We start from the raw sequence: 26,299 nt of genomic DNA, 5'->3' as shown, positions 1-26,299 counted from the left end.
TCAGGGCAAGAGTTGGGGCCTGGCCTCAGCTGCAGCAGCCCTGGTCACCCTGCACTTCCCTAGGCTTGTTTGTGGTTGTCATCTCATGGCTGTGGCTCCCCAGTATCCCAGCTGCAGCTGGAGGGCTCAGGCTGTCTGGGCCTCCTGGCTCTGGGAGCCCCTGACGTGACTTTAGCATCTCCCCTTCGGCTTCCTCGAGTCTCTTTCTACCTTGAAACCACCTCCCTCCCCCAGATGACAATGACAGCCAGCAGAAGCCGGGCCAGGAGCCCAGCAGGGCCACGAGCCCAGCAGGGCCACATGGAGGGGGCACTGACTGACTAAATTTCTGCTCCAGCTTAGATAAAATAGCTAAATAAATCTTTAATAATTCTAATTGCAAATGTACAGAAATTGCACAGCCACGTCATTTCTTTCACCACCACCAACGGTCTCTGTACATTATTACAGCGTTTAAAAGAGGCTGAAGGAGCTTCAGCAAACACTTCCACTTGGGTCTTAAACATACTTACAAAAAAAGGTTTTGTTTGTTTCTTTCATAAGAGGCTATAAAACATAGCGGCTGCTCATCCGGAACAAGTATCAGCCGAAGCAGATAGAGAGAGGTATATCTTCAGACGCAGTGATGGATGAGAAAACAATAGGTGACCATGGAGACCGCACTTTGGGTACCCAGAGTCGATGCAGAACCACATAAAATTTACAGCAATGTCACACCTCATATTACCTGTGAAAGTCAATTGATGAAGGAAACCAAACCTGCTCCAAAGCCACAGCCTTTGAGGACTCCTGTCAGCTGTTGGCATGGTTTGGAAAGCCCCTGCTCAGCAGGGCTACGTCTACACGTGCACCCAACTTCGAAATAGCTTATTTCGATGTTGCGACATCGAAATAGGCTATTTCGATGAATAACGTCTACACGTCCTCCAGGGCTGGCAACGTCGATGTTCAACTTCGACGTTGCTCAGCCCAACATCGAAATAGGCACAACAAGGGAACGTCTACACGGCAAAGTAGCACACATCGAAATAAGGGAGCCAGGCACAGCTGCAGACAGGGTCACGGGGCGGACTCAACAGCAAGCCGCTCCCTTAAAGGGCCCCTCCCAGACACACTTTCATTAAACAGTGCAAGATACACAGAGCCAACAACTAGTTGCAGACCCTGTATATGCAGCACGGACCCCCAGCTGCAGCAGCAGCAGCCAGAAGCCCTGGGCTAAGGGCTGCTGCCCACGGTGACCACAGAGCCCCGCAAGGGCTGGAGAGAGAGTATCTCTCAACCCCCCAGCTGATGGCCGCCATGGAGGACCCCGCTATTTCGATGTTGCAGGACGCGGATCGTCTACACGTCCCTACTTCGATGTTGAACGTCGAAGTAGGGCGCTATTCCCATCCCCTCATGGGGTTAGCGACTTCGACGTCTCGCCGCCTAACGTCGATTTCAACTTCGAAATAGCGCCCAACACGTGTAGACGTGACGGGCGCTATTTCGAAGTTACTGCCACTACTTCAAAGTAGCGTGCACGTGTAGACGCAGCCCAGGTGACCAGGTTTCTCTCCAACTCAAATTAGGAACACTCACCCCCTACCCCCCACCCCACAGGAAAAGAATATGCCAACTCGTCCCTGTGCAGCAGTCAGACCAGGGTGCCCCATCCTGTGGCAGAAGTAGCAGAGACCATATCGGGCTGGAGGTGTGGAGGGGAAGGGCCTTCCTTCCATGGCAGTTCAGGGGCTTGCTCAGGACCAAGAACCAGCCTTGCTCACTTTAGATGTCCAGACTGGAAGGGCTGAGTTGGAGCCCTACCTCACTGAGAGTGGAATCCCTCTTGGGGCAAGGCTGCAGCATGCCAGGAACAGAGGTGGAAGAAGCCACCCAAGAGGGTCTGGGGGAAGCCAGGCCCTGGGTGCAGGGCAGCGTTGTTGCCGCCCGTCCATTTGCTCAGTGCATTCTCAGGTGAGGGAGACGGTGTTACGGTTATAGGAAGGGCGATGTGCTTGCTGGTACTGATGCAGCACAGCAATTGTTACCCATGTCCAGCGGATCCCTAGAGCACAGCTGGGGAGACCTCCTGCCTCTGGCCTCCAGCTGCGAGTTACACGGCTGCACCAAACACTGCTCGCAGTGCCAGGAGCACTCTAACAGCTCCACCCACCCGGCCCACCAAAGCCCCACAAGGCCGTCGTGACACGAACGGAGAGTTCCAAACACCTCTGTGGGGAAGGGACGTTTCTGCTCAGTAGGGAGGAGGGTGTGCAGGCAGGCAGGGCAGGGGAGCAATTGCTTATTAAACTGGTGTAGGTGGTAGGTATTGTGAAGTCTTCCTGGAACTTCTGGTGCTGAATTCAAATCACATCCCTGTTGTATGAACGTTACAGCAGGTGGCAGCTGTGGGAGGTTTCACACCCCAAAGCCTTGGGCGTTCTCTGTCCATCAAAAAATCCACATGCGCTTCAAATCAAAACCTGGGCAGTGAACCAACACCGGAGCCGGTCCAGTTCTCGGGGGCAACTGAAATCTGAACCCACGCCTGGCTCGGAACTGGCTTGCTTGAGCCCACCTCAGTTTAAAACCAAACTCCCTCCCCCAAACAACCCAGCAGCAGAGACACAAATCCGGACCACAAAAGCAGCACCAGATGTAAATGACTATATACAACTGTTTGGTGGATCGGGATGTTCTAGTCAGACACTCAGAACACATGTAAAATTGTCAGACTTCCATTACGATACGAAGGGAACTCGTGTGGCATTGACGTTTACAGTTTTTGCACTAGAATAGGCTCCTGTCGCAGAAAGCATGAGCGCGAAAACAGCAGGTCATGTGATGGGCAGGGGAGGGAGGGAGGGAGGGAGAATGGTTGATTTGCTCTCTGTGGCTGGGAGCCCCTTGGCCAATTGTCTCTGGTATTGCTATGGGAAACACCAGGCTTGAGGACAGGAATTCCTCTCCCCCGAAACGGCTATACAGCTTATAAATAAAACCACAAACGTAAGTAACACAGGCAGAGATGGCCTGAACCCAACCTCTGGCTCTGGATCCTGTGTTTGGGGGAGGAGCAGGGGGTGTATCGCTACAAACAAGGGCTTGCTTCTGGGACTGAGTTCCTTTTCATACTGGCTCAGACAACGACACCAGCTGCAGGGGTCGGACCTGGAAATGTTAGTTGTGAAAGAGCTCCCTGCGGAAGGGGTTAGGTTTTTCTGCTGGGTCAGTGGTGCAAAGCACATGCTTAACCGAGTGTTTGGTGTTGACCAAGAGTTTTTGACACAGTCCCTGAAAAGTTATGGGAGCAATGGGCTGGCTCAGGGCTGAGCATAGGCTAAGATGTGTTTAGTTTCCATAGTAAACAGACGGTTGTTTCGGGGGTAGATTCTCAGGGTGAGATCTCAATTTGCATCCAAAACAATTCCCTGAAGTTAGCATGTAAGAATGGAAATCAGTTCCCCCTCCGGCATGCAACCACCACCCCTTCCTGGCCATCCCCCTTCCTACTTATGTAATATGTGAAACAGCTGCCATGGTTCACAGGAGGACTATTTCAGACCCTAAAAAATTAACCAGAGCTAAAAAGACATCTCCGGGCAACAGCTGTTTAAAAATAGTCCTTTTTTTTTTTTTGCAGGGTTTTTAAAGATATTTGACACTGAGACAAAGACGGTTGTAAGAGTATGTACCAAATTGTTCATAGTACCCTGTATATTCCTAACCTGTCTGGGTCCTTCTCCAGGGGCTGTCAGTTTTGAGAGCTTCTTCAAAACCATTTGTGCTAATTCTCCAATACTCAGTGGTCGCTTGGCTCTGAGGAGCTCCTCTTTTTGGTCTCAGGTTCCCACTCCACATCGTGAATTTAAATCAAGAGATGGGACGGCGTTCCTTGTATGTGGAGACCTCCGAGCGCAGACCAACCGTCAACTATCCAAGAGGTGGAGCTGCAGAAGTTGCAGCCCTGTCTGACCTGGGCTGGGATTTCCGTGGAGGAGCAGCTTTAGAAAAAAGCAGCGTTAACTTTAAACCAATCCCCTCTGAAAGGAATCTTTTTAGTGTTTATGATTGCAGGACAACACAGAAACGCAGCCAATGTCCTGCTAGCAGAGACTAGATACTGTGAAGCTTGGAGCTGGTACCTGAGCCTATGCACGATTCAGAATCCTAGTGCCTTCTGACTGTACATTTAAACACGGCACCCAGCAAAGGAGGACAAGCATACAGCAAGTATATGCTCTTAATGGGAGGAATAAGTAGGTGTCCTATACACTGTACACTGGCATCCATGTCTCAGAGAAACCATCTCTCTAGGTCTCAGGATTAATGATCTGTTCTGAGACTAGGAATCACTTTACAAAGAATCAGTAACAAACCTGCTCTGGTGGCAGGTTAGTGGGATAATCGCCCGCTAAGGAGATGGCCCCTCCGCTGGGCAACACGTGTCTGAATGTGCCGAATCTACTTGTTTCAGCGGTTAGGAAAGTCTAATCCTGGCTCATGTCTGCACAATGCCTCCTGACCATGGGAATGTCGCTGGCTGCGGCTGTTCTTGTTGGTTATTCCCTTAGGACCATGTTTTACATTCTTCCAGGCTGTTAAGATCCATGCAGTGCGCATTCCCAATTTAAAGAGGACAGTAATCCAGCAAATGGGCTGTATTTTTTTCTAATGCAGACTGTGAAAGAAAAGAAATACAATTACCAATCTTCAGGCTTCGGTGGGGATTTTGCTTTCCTGAGTGGTTAGCACTACCCTTCGCACGTGGCACAGATCCCCACACACAACCCTTTCCTCTTCCGAACATGCAGCTGCAGCATTCTGAACAGCCTCTGCCAGCCCCTCATGCTCCCTGAGCCGCGAAGGGCTGCCACAGCATCTTTCTGGTGATTTTTGGTTTGTACCCCACAACTGGACAACCCGATGGCAAAGCAGCCTAGTGAGATGAGCAGCTGTGGCACTTGCTGCCTTCATGATCAGGCAGGTTAGTGGGCTACTACTTGCGTGGAACTTCCCACCTTCTTAGATTTGTGACCGAGTCATATGCACCTCCCTCCCCTCCTCTCCTTAGACCTCCTTAGAGAAGAGGGAGAGAATAAAGCACCTAGAAATAACACAACCACCCCTAAAATACCACTTCCCTTTTTCTGCTGGCTTATGACAAGCCTTGGCTACAAGTCTGCACCAGCTGCACTTGCTGGGCGTCTGCATAGTAGGCTGGCAAAAATAAAGCAAACACAGAAAGCTGTTCTCTTGCTGCAAGGTGCCATCTTAGGTGTAATACACACGGCTGCTCCGTGCGCTCTCTGTCCTCCTGCAGAGGTAACACCTGCTATGAAACTGCTTAGCCTAGCAACTCTTGCTAAAGTGCTGTTTTCTCCACTCCCAGGTGACCTGCCCTGCTGTCTATCGGTGCTGGCCTGCTTCTGGTTACCAACCCCCATGCAGAGTGAGCTCTGTCCTGGCACCTCCTGAGTCCTGACTCTCTGCAGTCACTCGGATTTCCTCCAAACCCCAGCTCTCCGGGGGGGAGTGTTAACCTGACAACCACACGCTCCCTCCAGAGCGGCACAGGAAATCTCCCTGAATGAACGGCGCTTGCTCCAGGAATAATGCTTGGAGGGTTCTCCAAGCTGCTAGCAGGGGGGATGCACTGCTGTCACCCTGTCCTGAAGCTACATCCAATGACCCACCGAGCAAGCTGAGTGCCATGGCAACGCATCTCCTGACAAGGGCTGGGGTTAGACTAAATGCGCTTCAGAATGAAACCGCCTCACCCTGCACTGAGCTCCCCCAGCAGGCAGCTGCCAGCTGGACGCTCTACCTAGCCTGAGCGCACCTGGTGCAGGCCTATCCAGCCCCTGCTTTTGCTTACGGGCCCGCTGAGGCCCTTACTGTGGGCCAGGCGGCACGCGAGGTGTCTCCTTTGGGCAGTGTGAGAAGGAAAGGTCAAAGGTTAACACTGACTGAAATCCACCCGTGACAGCCATTCCCCGCACAGGAAGCTCTCCTTTTGCCACACATTTCCCACAACTTGGTCTTTCCGTCCCCTCAGCTCGCCGGCATGGGCGTCTCCCACCAAGGAGCAGTCAAGCGCACCGTCTGCAGTCAGGAGCTGGTTCCACAGGGAGCGGGGGGGAAGGACAGCGGCCATTCTCTGAAGCGCGGCTCACCCCTGCTGCTGCGCAGTCTTTCAGGCCAGGCCTCCTCTCCTGCAGCAGCTCCCTCCGCGGGTTAACAATTGCTGCTGTTTCGGAATTCTCCGTTCTCTGTAATCTGCAATTTAGTTGGGTTTGTGGGGGAGATCCCGTTACGTGTCTGCATGCTGTACCTCTCTTTCAGCTGAGTGAGGGCACTCATTAGCCGTGCGTTGGCCGCATCCAGCGATGCAATACGTTTCTCCTGCAACCAAACAGAAAGCGGGGTGCTGTCAGCGAGCAGGCCTGTGGAAACAGCCTCCGGGCAACCTCCCCTCTTGGTGGAGGTGTGCAAAGGCTAAGCCAGCTCTGGGCTAGCAAACCCAGGCCCTGTTTGACCGGCATTCACAGCCTTTGGGGACTGGACAGCTGGACGACACAGTACCAGTTTGAACCCAAGAGTGTTCGGAAATCTGGGTCCCAAACGACAGTGTTAACAGGGAAACCTGCCAGCTGGCTCTGCCCTAGGCCAGCCTGCCTGCACAGAACAGCATGGCTCATGGAAACTTCGACATGGGAACCAGAGCTAAATTAATTTCAACATCATTTTCTCATTGACCCTGAACAAACCAGAGAGAAAACAGCTTCTGCTCTCCTTCAGTTATACAGGCGTGAGCCACACAGAGGCCTTTTTTCTCTTCCACCTGGCAGCAGTCAGAATAAGGATGTTGACTCATAAGGCCAGAACCAGACAGGATTTATGGGATATGCTTCAACCCAGATAACTGTACTTTATTAAACTCATCTACTCCAAGTGACTACCGACTATTCGCAAGGCACACTTGAACCAGCTTCAGCACAACAGGCTGTACGTGTCTGGACAAGAGGCTATTTGCATGCTTACATCCCCTTCTGCCGTGGGAGCTCAAGTCCTGAAGTGCCTCACATAAAGTCTGCAGTGGACATTGTGCCAGCTGGGGAAATGGCTGAGGCACCCCAGAGGCAGTGTGTCCCTGGTCAAACTCAGCTGGGGCAGGACCTCACAGTGACTTTATCCCTTAGCTGTTTGCTGGGTGTGCGTGTACTGGCTCAACGCCACCTTTCACGTTCTCACAGGGCTGAAGCCAAGGTTGCCGTGGTTACTGGTTGCCTCTAGGTTCCCTTGTCTAAATGCAGGTGATGATATGGCTCTCTCATGTTTAACTGCATGGGATCCAAGGGATGGGAAAGTGGTTGTGCCGCAGGAATGGAAGTTCCCACTCTTGCTCTCTGAGGCCTTCAGGCTGCTTTTCAAGGCCTTTAGGTCTGCAGACAGGTCAGCTGGCATGTTACGTGGCACGTTCTGGAAGCTTGCAATGGTCGTTCCTATCAGGCAGTCATTGATTTTGTTTTAACGGAAGCTGATTGTTCAAATGCCTCAGAGCCTGCCCTGGCAGTTGTGGTGGAGGGCCCCATTTCTCACTGAATACAGAGAAAGGCAAAGGATGGCAGCTGTGCATGCCTGTGCTGCAATCTGCAGCCCTCCATCCTCAGTCCCCCCAGCTGCAGATGGGGAAGCACAAGTGTCTGAGAGTTGCCTGGTGCAGGAAGGGAAGGTGCGACAAAAGCCTGGACTCGTGATTCCTCCCCTGGAGACCTAGCTGCATCGGTCAGGGGATGGCAAGTATCGAAGCTCCCAAACAGCAGGCGGTGATGTCGTCCTGTCTGGGCAGCCCTGATGGAGGACTAGACAGACAGAGAGAGACTTCCAGCACTGTCTGACTTCTCCTGCTTTGGGCTTAGATGAGCCCCTTCTAAGGAGACACTGAAGTGAGTGCTAGAGTTCCTCAGGCTCCGTGTCAGGTGCCCTGCACCCCTGCTGTCTTCTGCCAGGACGGGAAAGGTCCAAACAATGCAAACCCCCGATGGCAGCACCACCCTGCTCAAATCTCACCGGCAGCCTGGATCGTCATCAGTTTAGTGCCGCGTCCGCTGCAGCCGCTGGGACAGCACCAACAGGTTCTACAGCTCATTCCCCCAATCCCAGGACTGCTTTACACCTCGCTGTTAAAAGGGTACTGACCTGTGCATCAATGATCTTCTGCTTGGAATCCACGGCCGCTTGCATTTCCGCGTGATCTTTCTTCAATTCCTCCTCCACTGACATCAACCTGGCATCAGAACCCAGACGCAAACCCTCAGCTTGGCTACTTTCTGCTGAGAGCCCCAGAGACCAGAACCCCTCTCTGTCCAGCCATGTAGAACATGGGCAGCAGGGGGCAACTACTGTCCTGGCACTGCCAGCTTGCCTGGGCCCTGCCTGGAAGTGTAGACAGAGCCAGTCCAGCTTCTTGGGCACTCTGGCTGAGGCTGCCAGTGAGGTAGTGAGTTTGCAATGGGGACGCGTGTCTACTAGCAAACCGTTCTCAGATCCCCCAAAGCCTGGCACTCGGCCAGCAGCTGGTAATCCCTCTCCAGCTGGAGCCAGCGAATGGAAACCACTGGAAAGGTCGAAGCTGCCCTGACTTGCTTGCACCTGAGCAATGTGATTCTCTGGTAACCTGGGGTCAGTGCTGATTTCAGAACTATCCTCCCCTGCCCCCCCAAGAAACATGGGTCGATTGAAAATGTGGAGCTGTAGTTACTGGGCATTTTGCACTGCAACAGCTTTGACTGGCATGGGGCTTTGCTAAGGGCTGACCTGGCCCAGAGTTAATGGGCTTCAGAGCTGTGCACTTGGAGATACATTCAGTCAGTCCAAACCCCGGCAGAGTGCAATCTTGAGAGAGGAACTCGCTGGAGGTTTCACGCCTGGTTGCAGGGTTAGCTTGGAAACCCACTACCTGCTCTGAATGGGAGGGGTTTACAGAGCCAGAGTGTCCAAGGCCAGCAGTGACCACTGTGACCTCCTCGTCCAGCACAGCCCACTGGACGTCCTTCAAACACCCGCCTCCAACGAGGCACAGATGCAGAATCAGCCTGGCTCACGCTCCTCTCTAATTCTTACTCCACTATGGGGAGCAGGCTGTGACAGAGTGGGGGTGTGAGGATTTTATTCCCCTCGTTGGGTTGTATGTGTTTTCTGCTGCCCTATAGTAACGCCAGGTGGGTGCCTCCGTTTCCCCAGGCACAGCATCAGTCGTAGTGGTGAGGGGAGTTTCGACGTGATGACTTCTCACACATACACAATGGCCCTCCACGGTCTTTGTAACCCAGGCAACCAGGTGCCACCTTTCTTCCCCAGGAAACTGGACAAGGGAGGGAGGAGGGTCTGAACTGGGAGTGGGCAGTTGGAGAAGGGGCAGTCTGGTCTGGCTGGAGAGGGAGGCAGGAGGCCAGAGCCCTGGCTCAGGGACCCCCTCTGGGCCCCTCTCCCTAAAGGGATTGTACTGACTGGTGCTAGCTTCTGTGCTAAGTCTGTTCCAGACTGTGTCCCTGTTGCCCAATAAACCTTCTGTTCTCCCTGCAGAGTGAGAGTCACGTCTGCCTGCGGATGGGGTCAGGGCCTGGTGCTCCCCACACTCTGTGACACGGGGCCAATCATCTGTCTTTGGACGTTAAGCCGTGGGTACTGCGTCCCTCCCCATGTTCAGGTTTCTCTCCCCTCCCCCTAGACTCCTGTACCTGCTGATGATCCCCTTCATCTGGATCTCTTTATCTTCCTGCTGCCTGCGGAGCCGCTCCTCGCTCTCCTCCAGCCGGGCCTGGTACTCCAGCATCAGCTTCTGGGTCGTCTCCTCCTGGCACTTGAAGCGGTTCTCATACTCCTCCAGCTTCTTGTTGGAGATGCGGAGCTTGTCCTGCAGCACCACCAGGTCCTGCTGGTACTGCAGCATTGAGGGACAAGGAGGAGAAAGCACAAGGCAGGTTTATTGTTAGGGTTTTTCCCCCACTGAGACTCTTGAGTAACCCAGCCAAGCCCATCTCCTCGCATTCAACTATCTGCAAACCCGCATGGGAGCAGCCGTGAACAGCTGCTCAAAACCTCCTCCTCGTCCATCTTCTCCTCCAGACTGCACGAGGGGCCGAGCTGCCCTTCTGCTGGGATGACGGGTCACTTGCAGGTGCAGAGAATGGCTGGTTAGCATCACTTGGAACTTAAAATGAGGAGGCAAGTTAGCTCGACTGAATGGCAAATGGATGGGGGAAGCTGCTCAGGTTGCACAACAGGGCAGGGTTAGACACAGCCAGTGAGGCACTACAGGGGGAGTTCTGGCTTCAGGCAGCTGCTCGACAGGTATATGTCAGGAAAGGAGGGGCCCGGTGAATTCTGCACGTGCCTACATCTGAATCCAGCCAGCTGGCCTGGCCTGCCAGGAAAAGCCAGGTTAAGATGGCCGGATGTCAGCGCAAATGTTTGCAATTGCTGGGCAGAAAACAAAAGCCCTGCAGCACAAGCAATAGCATATTAACAGCCATCCCTGCTGGAGCAAGGAACGGGCACAAGGGCAGCAAGACCCTTAGTCTATAATCAGAGCATAGCTGCCACGCTCACCAAGGACCCAGCTTCCAAGCCTAGGGCCAGCCCCAGAATGAATCAGGCACAATTCCCACAAAATCCAGGCTGTGACTGGGTTGGGGTTTGGTGGGACACGCTGAGTCCCAAAACGGGCTCTATTTTGCTACCCAGCCACTTTCTGCACAGGTGCAGCTACCTTGCAGACCTTTTAAAAGGGAGTGAGCCCAGCCCTGTGGGGTGATGGGGAGCTGAAGCTATGGAGGGCGTCACTGAGAGACACCTCTGGAGCCCAGGGAGGCCACGCTGATTGGGTGAGCGCTCAGCAACAGGAGCGTCTACACTGAATAGTTATTTGCTTTTTTGAAATGCTGCAATACAAAGTGCTGGGCTAGCCAGCCTGGGGACTGACGGTCAGCACAGGCAGTACCAATACAGGATTCACTGCACTGGCCTCTGTCCAAGCAACTTGGACTGGGCTGGAAAGGAAGACGGGCAGTGCAGTCTCCACAGCCAATTCTACCATCCACCTTGGAGGCTGTTTGGGGGAGTTTTTGCAAGGCTGATCCCTGTCATCTTCAGGCCAGCAAACTCAGTGGATGTGAGCCATCACACAGCCAGCAAATGACAGCCACATTTGGCCACGTACCACGTGAGCTACAAACAAGTCCTATGGGATCTGCCCTAATGAACAACCATCAGATACCCACACAAGGCTTGAACAGCTCATTGTCTATGGCCAAGCTGTTATTAATGTGCATTTTCCTTAGGAAGCTGCTGCTTCTGAAGCCAAACCCATGGCTTAGAGCCAACTCCTACTAGAGTCAATGGGAGATGGACTGAGCTGAGCAGAAGGGCTAGCCCTGGGCATGGACTGATAGGAGATTGTTGCTTTTACGTCGCTGTGATTTTAGCTAATCAATGCACCCAATGGACTTTTGCTTATCCTGCAGAGCCTGAATTTCACTTGGGTCTCATTGGGAGAGGATGCTGCACATGAAGCCAAAACACCACCTCTTGTGCTTTTCACATCCAAGAACTCAGAGGGGTTTCTGATAAAATAAAACAGGCGTCACAGAAAAGTAATGAACAAATTCAAAAACTGGGGGATTTTTTAAACCTCAGTAACATTGTATTCAGCACAATGGACTTAGATAAAGGAAAACTCCAGTGCCTAGATGTGCAATAGGAAAGAGATTTTTATTTGCAAGGAGGGACTTTTCTCAATTGCTTCCGAGTGCCTGAGCATGACCAAGTGAACACTGATTAATAAGCAAACAGGAACCTGCCATTTTGATGAGCTGTTAAGAGTCTGAGGCCCTGTAATACCTGAGTAATGACAGAAAACTTTCAAAGCTGAGCTAAGGCAGCTTATTGAGTGTATTACTGGCTATAATGAATTAAGAGGGCTCTAGTGGGTTTTGATTTCGATATAGTAAATCGTGGCTAAATCGCTGGCAATTTATCCTTTTGTTTTAAAACCTAAATAAAGAGAAGGTGCTGTAAAATAGCTCAGCAAGTCCCTTGCCTCGCTGAGCATTAAAATGGCAGGCTGCATTTCTTGTGTTTTAACTCACACCTCACCCTGGGCCCCTGGCTGGGGAGCATTTCTCAGATGGCAGATCTGGGGGGTGGGAGAGCCCAGCCTATTCACTGACTGGAGATGGTAAGAACCAGAGTCTATCTGTGTCCATCAGCCTAGCTCCACTGACAGCAGACTGACCCACGTGGCGTGGCAATTCACCCTGCTGAATATTTTCCTGAGCAGCTCGAGTGTGAGGGTGGTGGCAGGCGGGGATGGGGAAGCCCTGTCAGAGCCTCCTGCCAGGGCAGGAAGCAGCTGTGCCGAATCACTGTGGTTTTCCTTTACTTGGGTTTTGACACAGTCACGGAGACGACACAGTTCACGCACAGCACCTGGTGAAGACGGGGAGACGCTGACACCCATACGGCGCACAGGGCAGAGTCACTCACACACAGAGAGATTAAATACCTACCCTACACTTAACATAGGAGCAGCGCAAGGGAGAGCAGGAGAAGCCTCGGGAGAGCGTGGGAGTCGCTCCTGTCTCTAGAACACTTGTCTCATTGTTGGTTACCATTCAAGTCTTACGGTAATGGGGAGAGAGATTATGCTAATGAAGAACTTTAATGCCAGTGACTGATATGACGACAAAGTAACAAAGGATGCTGCATGGGAATGAGACACCAGGCTCGGGCGGGGGCTGCATTTTGGCAGGGAATGCGATTGACTGAAATGCTATCACATCTCCTCCCCCCGTGGGGTCTGGGTGGGATGAGGACCGGAGGAGGGCCCGGAGCAGCCTGTCCCGCCCTCAGCCTGCCGCAGGTGATCTCTCTGGCTGTGGAGAGTGGAATTTACCTGACAGGACACCTGTTAAAAGGCGAGCCCCGGCTGCCAGAGAGAGGCGTCGGTGAAAGGCAGCCTCGGGACCAGCCGCGGGGAAGTGGCTCATGGAATCTGCTAACTGGCGTGCCTCCTGCCTAGTCATAGCAGATTTTGGGTGTAAATTAGGGTTTGTGGCATGGTCCTTCCAAGGCCTGGCTCCTCACTCATGTTATTCTGCTGCCCAATTCTAGCAGCAGCTACATCAGCCATTCTGACCGCAGAGCACCAGCCTACGTCCCAGTGAGCACCTGAAATCCCCTGCCCGCCCCTCTGGAGATCCTGCAGGACTCATCCCAAAGGCTCTGCCCACTCGCTGATTTAGCAGTCTCAAAATGAAGTCTGCTATGGCTGACCCTTCCCCACGCCAGCTGCTTTCCGACGGGCCCTGCAGCACATCTCTTCACGTTTTAAAGAAATGGGGGAAAAATCCACTAACAAAATGGGTTAAACTCTTAAACCCCTTGGGTTTTTTTTCCCTGTCCTTTTAACGAAGGGAAGTTTCACCAGGTGTTTCCCAGCCCCTCCCCTGGAAGGCGTTAGCATTTGCCCAAGTTTAACTGATGACAGCCAGCCCCAGAAAAATCAGCAAGAGAAGTCAGCGTTACAGAAGCAGAACCGTCCCTGCTGCCCAAACAGAGGGTTTGTGTCACAGTTCCAGGTGATAACGAATGGCTCATGGGGTGGCAGGGGAGCACATCCAAAAGGGAAGCAGAATGAGCATTTGTGAGCGTCACGCCTCCAGAGCTTGGTTACCAGGAGTGCGTCTCACAAGTTAAAAAGAAAAAAACCCTCCCCAACCCCAGGGTATGTGATTTCCACACTGACTGGCCCTGTTGTGCTGGGTAGGAAGGTTCTGGTGCCATCAACAGGCTACCCTGTCCCAGACAAAAGTGCTGGAACTCCAGCCAGACATGACATAAGCTCTTTGTGCTTCCCAGGTGACTGAAGAAACCTGCCCCTAGTAACCTGACCTTAGTTACAGGCTCTTCTGCAAACACTGACAGCTTGATTTCTAGCTCCATGCATTCACCTTCTCCTAGGCAAGCTGGACTCCTCTCTCAGGATGGGCTGGGTGGTGGTGGGGACACCCAGGCAATAGCTCACTCTGCCTACAGCTAGGGACGAGTAGAGCTGAGCAAGTAATGGACTTAGTGGCTGAACGGAAAAGGCTGAAAAAGTCTGGTTCAGATCAAACCAAAACTGAACCTTCTGGGTGTTTTCCTGAAAAAGAAAAAAACACCCCCCCCAAACTGGCATTCGAGTCACCTGAAAGCTCTGATCGGCCAGACGCCTGGAGAAGGTTCTTGTGAAATGAGAGTGAGAGGAAATGGCTTTTATTGGACACTCTCCTGCGGGGGCCCCAAAGCTTGGCCCTAAAGATGCTCTGATGAGAGAGGTTCCCACCTTGCCTTGTCTCTCGAATACCCGGGGACCACCAGGCCCCCGCCAGTGCTGCTTACAACCAACAGTTCTGGTGTGTGGGACAAACGCGCTTGAGGGTGAAGTTACCATATGTGAGACATGGGTTGGGTGGCTGGAGTGCGCTGATTTAACACAGCAGCAAGGGGCCGGCTCTACCCCGGGAGCTGGCGGTGTGAGCCCCAGCTCATGCGCACATCCCCGCGCTCAGTCCCGCTGAGCTATGTGCTGCTGGCAGCAGCGCCATTGTGGTAGCAGAGGTGGCAGTGAGTGGAGGCTCAGGCTCATGCGCCGAATACTGGGCAGGCTGGGACTCAGGGCAGCCCACCTGCACTGCCACTCGCTGGCCCTGTGCTCCTGCGGCCACACTGCTCTTTTAGGGAGTTTGCTCCAGGAGCACTAGCACATCGGGCAACTTGAGCTGGGAATCGCCCCTGCCACTCCTGCACGAGAGACAGCCTTCGAGTCAGCTCTGGCACTGGGGAGAGGGACTGGTCTCTGGGCTCGGTTACACCAGAATTGACCCGCAGCAACCTCGTTACAGCCAAGGGCGTCGCACCAGCTGCACGCTGGGGTCAGAACCTGGCCCCCACCCTTGCAACGTCATTACGGCTTCTGCAAGCCTGAATACTGAAGCTCCTCTTGCTTAAGGGGGGCTGCCTGCTACTTCCTGCCTCGCCCATTCCTGTCTGTTCTTTAGCTGCCCTTGCAAGGCCCCTTCTCTGCACTGGGGTATCTGGCGGGGGAGCAGCGCCAGGGCACTGACACACAGCGCTGGCTCCACTAGCTTCACACAGCCATTCGTGTACCCTCCGCTCCTCTCCTGGCCTGAGAAGATGGACAACCCCAGAGGGCTGCCGCGTCACCTACAGACCCCGCCTCACCCCGTGCAGCTCGGTCACATGGCACCTCCAGAAACTCCCTCTACTGAGCCGCTTGATGCAATCCAGCCGGGCTTTACCTTTTCTGCTTGGCTGAGCTCGTCCTTACTCCTGAGCTTATCCCTGTGCTTGGACTCTGGGTCAATGCTCTCATCTTCTAAAAAGTGCATGTTCATATTCAAAAGCCATGCGGCCGTGCGGTCCAGGGCATTGGGGTTCACAGGAGAAGGGGCCTACAATGAAACATACAACCATAACAAAAGAAAAATCGGTGACAAAAATGGAGGTGAAGCGAGAGAGAGAGAGAGAGTTTCCTTCCAACCAAGCCCAAGACCCCAGTACTGCTCCAATGCAAACAAAGGGGTCACAGAGGGCTCAGGGAGGGAGCAAGGCACCACCCGGTAATGCACCTCGTTTATTTAAGCTTATTAATGTCATGTTGCCTTTGTAGGCCCAGTTCTGCCCCTCTACAAATCCACTGCCATTTACTGGGCTTCAAAGGGATCCTCTGAATATTAAGAGGCCAAGATCAAGTCCTGCAAAAGGCAGCCAGGTTGTGTCTGCTCAGCCCTTGGGCAGAGCTGTTACTTAACTCTGGAGCGCCTCCTTTGCTGAGATGCCTCTTCGCCTGCTGCAGAGATTCTATGACAGCCCAAAACAGGCTGACAAAGCGAAATGAGATTTGCAACACAGCAGGGCCCTCTTGACAAAGCCAAAGTTCTTCCATGGCAAGCAGCCACCGGTGGGACCCTGCGACCACCAGCCTGGTGGCTCTGCATTTCTGAATGCTGCAGTGGCTCAGACAATGGGATACTCATTAGTTTCAATTAATGGATTTCCTTGCCAGAAGTTCTCCTGTATGCAGTCATGTACCATCAGCAAACGAAAGACACGTGTTCCAATCAGGCTGGGCAAGGTCTCTGTAAACCCAAAAGGCAAATAAAATTGCCTAGAGCTTTTCCACCCATATTATAAACTCCAGGAACTGGGTCTCTAGCTAGTTTTCCCTCCATCACAACTGGCTACAAATTGCAGTCAATGACTTCTCAGGCTGAACACTGTGAGTTCAGGGGAATGCACCAAAGGGACACAAGTGGAAAACCTAGACATGGCAGGGACTTGCTCTACCCTCCTGCCCCTGGCAGTGGTGGTGGCAGTGGTGGTGGTGAGAACACGTCCCTCGCTCTGAGCTGGAATGCCCTGGATGGAGACGAATTCTTCAGAGAAGCATTTAGGAAAAGGCCTCGAGCCAGGTGATTCCTTGATGGATCAGTGGGGATGGAACAGTCACACTGATGTTGTTGCTGCTGCCCCCTCCAGGGAACTCTGAACCTTAAGTTTCCGACTCAGCCCCTGGATTGTCCCCTGCCGCAAATGGCTCTCGGAGTCTGGCTTCCTGCCTGGTGGGCCACCTCTGGACTGGGGACTGTGACCCTGGCACAGCAAAGGATGCAGGCCTCTCAAGGGCGCGGTCACGAGAGCTGGAGGGAATTGTCTCTGTGGTTCTTTTCAGCACAAGAGTAGATGTTTGAGGGCTGATAAAATGGGGGTCAGCCCCTCGTGAGTAGGGCCTGCTCCCCTGCTGAGTGTCCGCCTCCCCAAGTGACACAAAGGCCTGAGCTCAGTGGATTCAGAACTGGGTCTGGCCTGGGAAATGAAAGGTGGAGCCCTGCAGGGAGACAGGATGTTTGAACACAAACTGGCTGGAGCTTTGTAAAGGGCTATCAGGCACCACCTGTTCCCCGCAGCAGAACCGATCCAGAGCAGACCCCCTTCCAGAGCAGAACCTTGAGCACTTTATGGCCCTCTCTGCCTTCCCCGCGTAACGAGCGTCGATCCCATGACATAAATGTTGCTACTTGGCTGGCTTGTTACAGACCAACACGCCCTCCATGGAACAGCCCTGCACCGACTGACAACAGGGCTCTTCTCAGCCAGCGCTGACAAAAGGCTCTGCAGAGTCCTCCAAGAAGAGCAGCCATTACGTACGCCTGCCTGTCACTTGGTGTCAGGTGTGCTGATGTACGGGGGCCGTTACGCTGGGTCCGGAGCGAGATGGAGTGGATGGTCCTCAGGAAGCCGCAGGGTTTTTTTGTTTTGTTTTTCTTTTGGGATGTTCCTTTCTTTTCTAAACCTTCATCTGAACATCAGAAATCCTCGTTGTGCTGCTTTTCCTATGGGACTAGTTCTTGAAAAACAGCCATAGGAAAATGATTTCCCCAGGCCAGCCAAACTCGAGGTGCCCGAGGTGCCTGGGGGCAAAGCAGGGCGACTCTCTGGTCTAGAGCTGGTGCCCAATGTACGCAGGAGGGAATTTCAGCTCTGCTGGTTTTGCTGGACTGCCCCATCTTTCCCCTTTGCCCACCCTCCCCTGCCATAACAGCATCTAGCAGAGACTCAGAAAGAGAGAACTAACAGGCCTGGGAGTGTCCATGCGCCCCATGTCCGGAGCGAAACAGCGGCAGCCGGACGGAGCCTCTTACTAGGCGGTGCTCAGGTCTGGATCCGAGGGCATGAGATGGCGCTGGACTGAGAGTGGCATGGGATGAGCAGCTTGCGTGGGGAGGCGAAGGCGTGACAGGATGGCGGAGCGGAACGGAGGAGAGGCTGTAACGCAGTTGCCCTCTCCACTGCGAAAATATAAGAGCCCCCCAGCAGGACAGGCTCCGGCTCAGGGCTGGGCTTCAGGCAGGAGCCAAGGCCCGGCCCCCGGCTGTGCCAGCGTGGCCTGGCAGCGACTCTGCGCCAGCCTGCTGCAGACTGGATGGGGAGAAAAGTCCCGGCCTAACCTGAGCCCCACCCATGTCCCTTCCACCCCCAGGGCTGGCTCTGCGCCACCCGGCACTTACCTGCTTGTGCGCGGTGCGCTGCTTCAGCTCCGGGCTGTCGCCCTTGGAGGAGGAAGACTGCTGCCGGAGGCGGGCCCCGCTGCCCGGCCAGTCGGGGGAGGAGGACATCATGCTCCCGCTGGACGGCCGTTGGTACTGCATCGTGTTGAGCAGCGAGGGCGGCGTCCTGCCCCTGGCGGCGGGTGGCGGAGGAGGGGGCGGCTGGTCTATTCGCCTCTGGGGGCCGGCGCTGTTCTGCCGGGGCACGGTGGGCTGGCCTCCTTTTTCCGTCAGCGAGAGCTGCCGGCGGGCCAGCTCCCCCGGCCGCCGGCTGAAGTCCTCGCTCCCAGCGGGGTTGCCGAAGCCGTGCTTGCTGGCCGCCAGCTCCTCGCTGTTGCTGTGAGAGCTCAGGGAGCTGTGGCACTCGGAGCCGGAGTCCGCCAAGCCCCGCGGGGACAGTGGGAGGCCGGCAGCCATCTGGTACACTGGGTTCTGGAAGGACAGCGGTGCTAACAGCTGGGGCCTGCCTGGCGCGCTCTCGGTGTTGGGGGTGGTGGGGGTCTGGCCCGCCCTGCGCACCGTGGCCATGCCTGTCACGTTGTTCTGCTGAGTTCGTGCGGTCCATACACCCGGTAACTGCCCAACAGATGACTGACTGTCGTTGAGGGAATCCACAGCCCCAGGTGCATTCGCCTCATTGTCCAAAATCCGATTGTCCTGCAAGTCCACCATAGACAAACTCTTGCTCCCATTGGACATCTGCACGTCGGGCTCATTGGCCTCCGAATAGCTGGAGCTTCGGGCGGGTGAGGGCTGCGCCCCAGTGGACCTTGTGACAAAAAACAAGTCCTTGTTTTCAGGGGTTGGAGACGGTAAGCGTGTGAAATCTATCAGACTGCGGGGAAATAAATGCATAAAGGAAGGGGAAAGGAGAAGAAAAAACAAGAGCTGTGAATGCTACACTATAGCAGGGAAGAGTCATCAGCAAAAAGAAACAGGTAGGAAAATCAGCCTGGTCCAGTGATGTAAAATGGAGCAAACCAACCAACCCACCAGGAGGTACATGAGTGTGTGTACAGAGCTCGGTCACAGCACGACTCTGCTGGGAAAAATGAATTAGGGCTTGACTGGGGCAGAAAATAGTGATCCTGCACTGGGAAATATTTAGAGCACAAAACCAAAACAAAACACCACAAAAAAAACCCATCCACAATGATGGCAAAAGTTCAAATATTCAAAAATTCTCATGAAAAATAAATCAGTACAGCTTGCAGCAGTTCTGTCCCATTTTTTGATTTTGACTTGCTTTAAAACTCTGCATTTCGCTTCCACTGCAAAACGAAAAGTTGGGACGAAGAGACAATTCCAGACTTTTAGTTCTGAGCGCATCAGAACAGAACGCGTTGGCAATTTCCAAACAAAGAATTCCAAGCGTTTCTCAAGCCAGGGAATTTGTTCATGTAGCCCCTTCCTTGCCAAAAAGGTTTGGTTTCAACAGCCTGGCGTCTCTGGCAGGAAGAGGCAGCGAGGTTGGATGTTTTGATGTGTGTGTAAGGGTGTGACTGTACACACACACACACACAAAAGTGAGGGAAGGATGAGAAGAGGGGGAAGGATGGGTGTTACATGTGTATGAGTAGAGATCAGCTGTATATGGGAGTGACTAAGAGGTACAGGCAGATGCGTCTAATCTGTGGTTGCTTTGTATCATCAACACAAACATGCTGACCAATACTGTCTCTGTTTCCTGGTGCGCTCTCATCTTGTATTGAGAGGCTACAGTCATGCCCCAGCGCTCTGTCAACAGACATCACCACCGGGAGAGATTGCCCGACAAAACTTCTGCTGACAGTGCAGCCACACGCAAGAGCCAATTGGGAGAGGGCTCTGCTCTGTCGATGAGGCAGCTGAACTGCCCAGCTGCTCTCTCAACAAAACAGGCACCTGGAAGCACAGCAGACAGAGCTGCCCGTTGTTCTGGATGCCCAGTCTGGCGAGAGAAGGCCCCCGCAGACCAGGCACTCAGCTTTCTTGTTGACAGTCTGTTGACAGCAGCGCTCTGCCTCAGAGCTTGGAGGCAGAATGCTGCTGGCAGAAGTGTTGTGTTTTGTCGAGGTACTGTTGACAAATCCCATTTTGTGTGTGCACGCTCCAGGACTTTTGTTGACAAAACCGGGGTTTTGTCGGCAAAACTTGCTAGCGTAACCGTAGCCAGACTGTAAATTCTCTGCACCAGATCATCTTTTGGTTCTGTCCTGGGGCTTCTCAGCACTAGGCTAAGACAAATGAAAAAGCCAGCAACTAGCAACAACTTGGACTGTGGCTTTCCAAGCAAAGGCAGAGGCCTCATCCCCTATCCTCCAGGACACGGACAGACTGCTGGACTGCTGGTAGATAAGGCTAGGGCTTCGCAGCAGTTTCATATGAATATGCCAGGCTTCATTTGCAAGGAAGTGTTTGGGCCCGGGCATTTTGTGCTGAGAAATTCTCCTTTGTACAAAATATGAAGCGCCGTCCTCCTCTGTGCACCACAGCATTAAAGGGGAAAGCTCTGGTTACAGAGCAAGTCCAGCTCCCTCTTGTCTCTCCCTCCGAATTAGCTGGCTCAGAAAGCTGTAGCTCCTCTTTAATCTGTTTTACTTGTGGAGGGTTTTCGTGGGAGGGAGTGCTGGGGGGCGTGTTTCGCTGCATCTTCAGCAAACAGAAACCGAATCAGCATTAGCGATCTGCTGCACAAGCAGCTATTCGGCACCAGGAACCAAATTCCGCAATAATTAAGCCAAGAAGAGCACGTTCGGGCACCAGGTCTGTGGGTTATTGCTCATGAGAAACAGACAGTGGTTCTGCAGATGTAACAAAAGGAAATAAAAATGAGGCAGCACAGCCTGAAAAAGCCCAGAAGTAAGCGCCCGAAGTGGAGGCGACAGCTAAGGAAGCAACCAGTGATTTGGACCGAATGGTATTCAGCACCACTCCAGTGCTTTACAAGGGGGATGGGCCTGATCCTGCCCATTTGCATTCACAGAATCCCACTGATTTTGCTGGTGACCCCCCTTTGTGCCTGCACTTGGGTGCGTACGCACGCACTCAGACAGTTTCAGGATCAGGCCTCCTCCCACACTCACAGCTGGAAGAAGGAGAGTAGTGTATTTCCACGATTAAGTCTGGCAAAGTCCCAGCCACCCCTAGCTTTACCCGGCTCTGTGTGCAATCCGCCAGGTGCTGACGGATTATGTCCTATTTCCGGGCGTGGTGATGCTTGCTCTTACCCCGGTAAGTCGTTCTCTATCACCATTTTCTGCAGTCCAGCCGAGATGCTGTTGCCAGCGTTAGGAGTCGATGCGGTATGGTCGGCTGTGATGGAGACCTGCACGCACGCTGGGCTGCTGAGCGCCGTGTTCACGTCTCTCAGGATCCGAGGCAGGGGCCCGAGTTTTGTGACAGTGCCCTGGGGAGAAACGGGTTCAGAAATGTGACTGGCTGCGTGCTGCCTAAGGGAGAGAACCCTGGCCAATTGTTTTGGGGTCTCTCTTGGCACTGTTCATTTCCTCGGTTGCTCAGCAGGAGTAGGGGTGAGCCGTGCTCACTCGTGGACGGGGGTGACAGACGAAGAACAACAGAGCCCATACTCAGAAAAGAGCAAGTGTGGCTAAGGCTGCTTCTACACGTGCCACCTCCCGTCGGAGGTGCCAGGGTAAGGAGGCAATCCGAAGCAGGCTAACGAGGCGCTACCGTGCATATTCAGCCCCTCATTAGTATAATGGCGGCTGCACGAATTTTGAAGTGCTGATTGACAGTGTAGATGGGGGCAGCTTCCAAATAAACACCCCACTTGGACATTCCCTTTCTCCGATCTCGTTCTGTGGGAGTAAGGGAATGTCGAAGTGGGGCGCTTGTTTCAAAGCAGCCCCCATCTACACTGTCAGTCTGCAATTCAAAGTTTGTTCGCACGGCTGCCATTATGCTAATGAGGTGTTGAATGTGCATGTTAGCAACTCATTAGCCTGCTTCAAATTGCCTCCTTACCAGGCCACCTCCAACGGGAGTTGGCACGTGTAGAAGCAGCCTAAGTCCACTCTAGATGGAGACCATTAACTAAAACTGTTTCTCTTTTAAAGTGAAACTAGCAGATGCCAGGGGACAAGTTCTCTTCCTTCCCAGGGCACGGCACTTGTGCTCTGTGCACGGGACTGGCAACCAGCAGCTCCCACGTTCTGCTCCCTTTCTGCCTTAGCTTCCCCACTGGGCAAGAGAGAGAATTTTCTTAGTGGCCTCATGGGGGGTTGTGAGGGTTAGACAGACATGCGCCAGGCTACAGAAGTGCGAACTACTGCTGGACTGCAGAGCTCCTGCTACCCAGTCATCTCCTCCTGACAGCTGGCAGACGCCTTTCTTGGAGGTGTTTGGCGAGGGACGGCTGTGTAGTGTGGTGCTCTGTAAACTCCCGCTCACCCCTTGCACTCCCTGGAAGCGTCTGATCGAAGGGTAACGCCCCCCCTAAACTGGCTTCACCAACTCCCCAGCAGTACCTGCTCGAGCTGCGAGATGACCTCCCACAGTAGCGAGTGTAATGTGGACAACTCCCGGCCCAGGTCGATGTAACCTTCAAAGCCAGCTGTGTTCGAGATAGTTTCTGGATTGGAAATCTCCAATAGAAATCGCTGCATGTTAGTCCACTCGTGCTCCAGAAACTGATTCATAAAGGACATGTACTCCTCTTTGCTGCCAAACCTATCAAGACAGGCACAGGAATCTCAGCCAGCACCAGTGGCTAACTGTGCACAAATAACCAGCTGGAAGCAGCACAGGGAGGAACTGGAGCACCAGATTTCTATTAAGCAAACTTGCATCTTAACCCCATACCTTAGATCACACACATGTTCAGGTCACGTCCAGCCCTGCAGGAGCAGCTCAAGGTGCGAGGCGAGCAGTGCCAACAGCTGCTGTGGGCCCCAGCGGACGGGGCCCCACCTCCACGCCCCGGAAGGGGCGGGGCCAATAGTGGAAGGGGCAGAGCTAAGGGCAGTCAGCTTTCAGCTGGTCCTCCTCACTCCCTTGCAGCCATGGTTCCGTGGCACTTTAAAGGCGCGTGGAGCTCCAGCCACTGCGCCAGGCCCAGGGCAACTGCCTCTGCCCCCAGCAGCCTGCGTGATGTGGAGACGGAAGCCCTGTGTGTTACCGGGCCCCATCTCGCTGGAGGGCGGGTACAGCCCCAGTGCAAGGGTGTGTCTCTGATACGCAGTGGCTCCTAACTGGATTTTAGCAGACGAGCCCCTGGCACTAAGTGGAAGCCAGAGAAGAGCGATGGGTCAGGACCCACAGGCCATTTCTCCACCTCCTTCACCTCCAGGTCTGAAGTGTGGCCCATGCTGGAGTCACCCTTTGCAGGGTCTTTGACCCCACGCCTCCTTCCCAGCCCCCCTCCCCACTGGGCATCCTTGTAGCTAGAGGCCAGCACTGAGCTTGCTGCATTGGGCCGTCTCTGTGCACATCCAAACCCTGCCTTGGGCCTGCCTATGTCTAGCACATGCTCAGGACCCAATGCCAACAGGCCAGCCTGTCCCTCCAGCTGCTAGACTGTGCGCTGGCCTGAGACCACCCCCGGGAGGATCACCACCAAGTGGCCGCTAATGTGCAGTGCTCACTCCCAGCCCCTGAATCCCTCCGTCATGAGTGGAGCGACGGCCCGGGGCAGAGCTCCAGCCCCGTGCACGAATAACATCACTCACAGCCGCCCGCCTGCCAGCATCTCCGCTGTCGGGGGCAGAGACGGCCTCTGTCCCTACGCATGACGGCTTGCAAGGCAAGGCCGTGTCTGGCAGGAGAACCTGCGTCGAGCTCCGACGTGCTGATGGCAAGACAAGGGGGACAGAACAGGGGCGAAGGGTGGGGAGTGGGCACAGCACTCCAAGCAAGGCCTGATGCTATCAGGGCAGTCCTGCTGCAGAGCGCTGAGGGCAGGTGACTTCGCAAAGCGGTGGCAGAAATCTGCAGCCTTATCCCCTCATGCTGGACTCTCGCATGCTCCCCAGGGTCAGCCAAGGGAGCGGCTGCAAGACCTTGCAAGGCAGAGTCAGTGGGGTAGGCAGGGACCTGGTGCTTTTAGAGGTGGGAGCGGGGTGGTGCTAGGCCGCTGGAAGGATGACTGACGAGAGGCAGCTCAGGACTGAAGCACGGCCATGCACAGGGGACTAGGTGTCCCTTCTGCTAGCACAAGCTGCGCCTCGTGTTCCTAAGCACTCAGTTCAGTTCCCCAACTGGGCAGCCTCTGTGGTCCTGTAACTCCAGCTCATGGGGACCCTGGAGCTTCTTCTCAATTCTCTTTTGCAGCCAGTTCATGTTGGCTGGACACTCTGCCCCCCTCACTGCCCCCCATGTCATCAAGTCTTCATCCGAAGTTAAATGTCTTATTTACAGTATGATGGAGCCTCTTCTATATCAGGGCTCACAGACCAGGATGTGGGGACTCGCTGGGGGAGGAAATCAGCTGGCTGCAGGCGAGCTCAGCTTGATTTCTCAGGCTTGACTAACGCTGGCTGAGTTAAAGAGCTTTTCTTGCAAGGGACAGAAACTTGGAAACCCTCTGAGTTAAGGATTGGTCAGAAATATGGAGGCTCACTTTCCGTCCCCGAGAGTAACACACCTGCACATCTCGTGGCCATGGGCATGTGTATTCAATTGGCTGGCAAAGCTAAGCAGCTTTAGACTGAGGCTGTTGGTTCACATTTCCAGGAACTCATGGTTCTCTTATCAGAGCTCAGGATAAGCAGCTCAAAGTTTTCACTGGAGCCACTGGGAAGATTTTCAGAAATCTCTTCCTTTGTCTGAGCAGCTGACTGGGCTTAGAGAGAACCCGACAGCTCCCCTCCCCTCCTCACACACCCTCCCCTCCCAACTCAGAGGAGTTCATTGTAACTACTGGGGTGATCCGTGACCCTGCAGCTGCTGCTGGTAACAGCCATTGGGGGGCTGGCCCATGTGATGCCTCTGCTGGGACTGGGACGAGTTCATGCGCTTTGCTCCCATCCAGCCTGGCAGTCGTGGGGCATTAGGTGCGGCTGTACCTGGCATATTGCAGCACTGGGAGATTCCACTTTGGCCTGAGCTGCCTCTCCCTGTGCTGAGAACGGGACGTCGACCTGCTCAGGAAAGGCCGAGCAGCTGGTTTGGAGAATCAAATGGTCCTTCCCAGCCGGGGTCTGGCCAGAGGCATTGGCCTCCTCGGAACAGGTCAGGCCAGGGGTTTCCTGGGGGGATGTGGGAAGAGGGCCGTCCCAAGACAGGGTGGGGCCTGGAGCAATGCCCAGACACGTGGGCCCCGACCCTTCCCTGCTCCGCACCAGCCTGGCCAGGGATTCCCTAGGGCAGGGCACGGGGAGCTCCTGGCAGCAGCAGCCACCCAGGATCACCTCCCCGCGCCCCTGCGCGCTCACCACACGGTGCTCCACTGCGCCCTTCCGGTCCACGCAGCTGCCCACGGAGAAGCAGGGCTCAGCGGGCTGGGAGGCCGTGGCGGAGCACTGTGTGTGAGCGAGGGGGCGGGGGCGGGGAGGCGATCCCTCTGGCGGCTGCTGCTGCTGCCTGGCACTCCCCCTGCCCCAGGCAACGCTCCCCCTCCCGTCCATAGCACAGGTGGGGCGGCTGCCGTGGGGCTTGGGGCGGCTGCCCCACCTCGTCCTGGGGGCGGGACGGCTCCACCTGGGAGAAAGGAAGCAGCAAGAGCCTCTGGAAGTCTGTCTGGCCCACGGGTGGGCAGTGAGCCTTGACAGGACCACCCCAAGAATATGGGAAGGGGTCATGGGCCGCATTCGTCCATGAGGTTAATGGAGAAGGTGCAGGCTCTGGGACGGATGCTGGGTGCAGGAGGGGTTGTGACCTGGGGCAGGGGACTGGGGTGCCGACTCTGGGAGGGGCTATGGGTGCCAGAGCCCTTGTGCGGAGAGTCTGGGGTGTGACCTGGGGTGGGGGAGTCAGAGGGGGGCAGAGGAGGTGGGGTGCCAGGTGCAGGCTGTGGCCAGGAAGCACTTACCTGGGTGGCTCCTGGCTAGCAGCCCAGCAGGACCCTCAGGCAGCCCCCTGGCTGCTACGCCCCTGCGTGCCACTCAAAGCAGCTGGCTGCTCTCTGGGAACAAGCCCTGGGTTGTGTGTGGAGGGGGGCAGGGGTATTTTGTGTGCTGCTTGCACCACAAGCCTGGCCTAGG

General features: G+C 54.5%; 1 protein-coding gene across 10 annotated transcripts in view; it reads right to left on the bottom strand.

Annotated features, from left to right (window-relative positions):
- Positions 1–350: 350 nt before the first annotated feature.
- The window catches only part of DAB2IP (DAB2 interacting protein), a 421,910-nt gene continuing 395,961 nt past the window's right edge, over positions 351–26,299 (bottom strand). For 6 of the 10 annotated variants that reach the window (XM_075015746.1, XM_075015751.1, XM_075015742.1 and 3 more), the window contains 7 exons: positions 22,628–22,829; positions 21,368–21,546; positions 18,120–18,993; positions 15,351–15,503; positions 9,729–9,931; positions 8,188–8,275; positions 351–6,390 (listed from right to left, as the gene is read on the bottom strand). In XM_075015746.1, coding sequence (XP_074871847.1) covers positions 6,223–6,390; positions 8,188–8,275; positions 9,729–9,931; positions 15,351–15,503; positions 18,120–18,993; positions 21,368–21,546; positions 22,628–22,829 — 1,867 coding nt within the window. In that variant the 3' untranslated portion in view covers positions 351–6,222. The remainder of the gene's footprint in view (positions 6,391–8,187; positions 8,276–9,728; positions 9,932–15,350; positions 15,504–18,119; positions 18,994–21,367; positions 21,547–22,627; positions 22,830–26,299) is intronic. The other 4 variants (XR_012648388.1, XM_075015744.1, XM_075015743.1 and 1 more) reach the window with 4 other exon arrangements.

The sequence above is a fragment of the Carettochelys insculpta genome, chromosome 21 (genome assembly GCF_033958435.1).
Source record: "Carettochelys insculpta isolate YL-2023 chromosome 21, ASM3395843v1, whole genome shotgun sequence".
Classification (NCBI taxonomy): Eukaryota; Metazoa; Chordata; order Testudines; family Carettochelyidae; genus Carettochelys; species Carettochelys insculpta.
The sequence above is the reverse complement of the archived record's forward strand: the minus strand, read 5'-3'. Positions and strand labels throughout refer to the sequence as shown.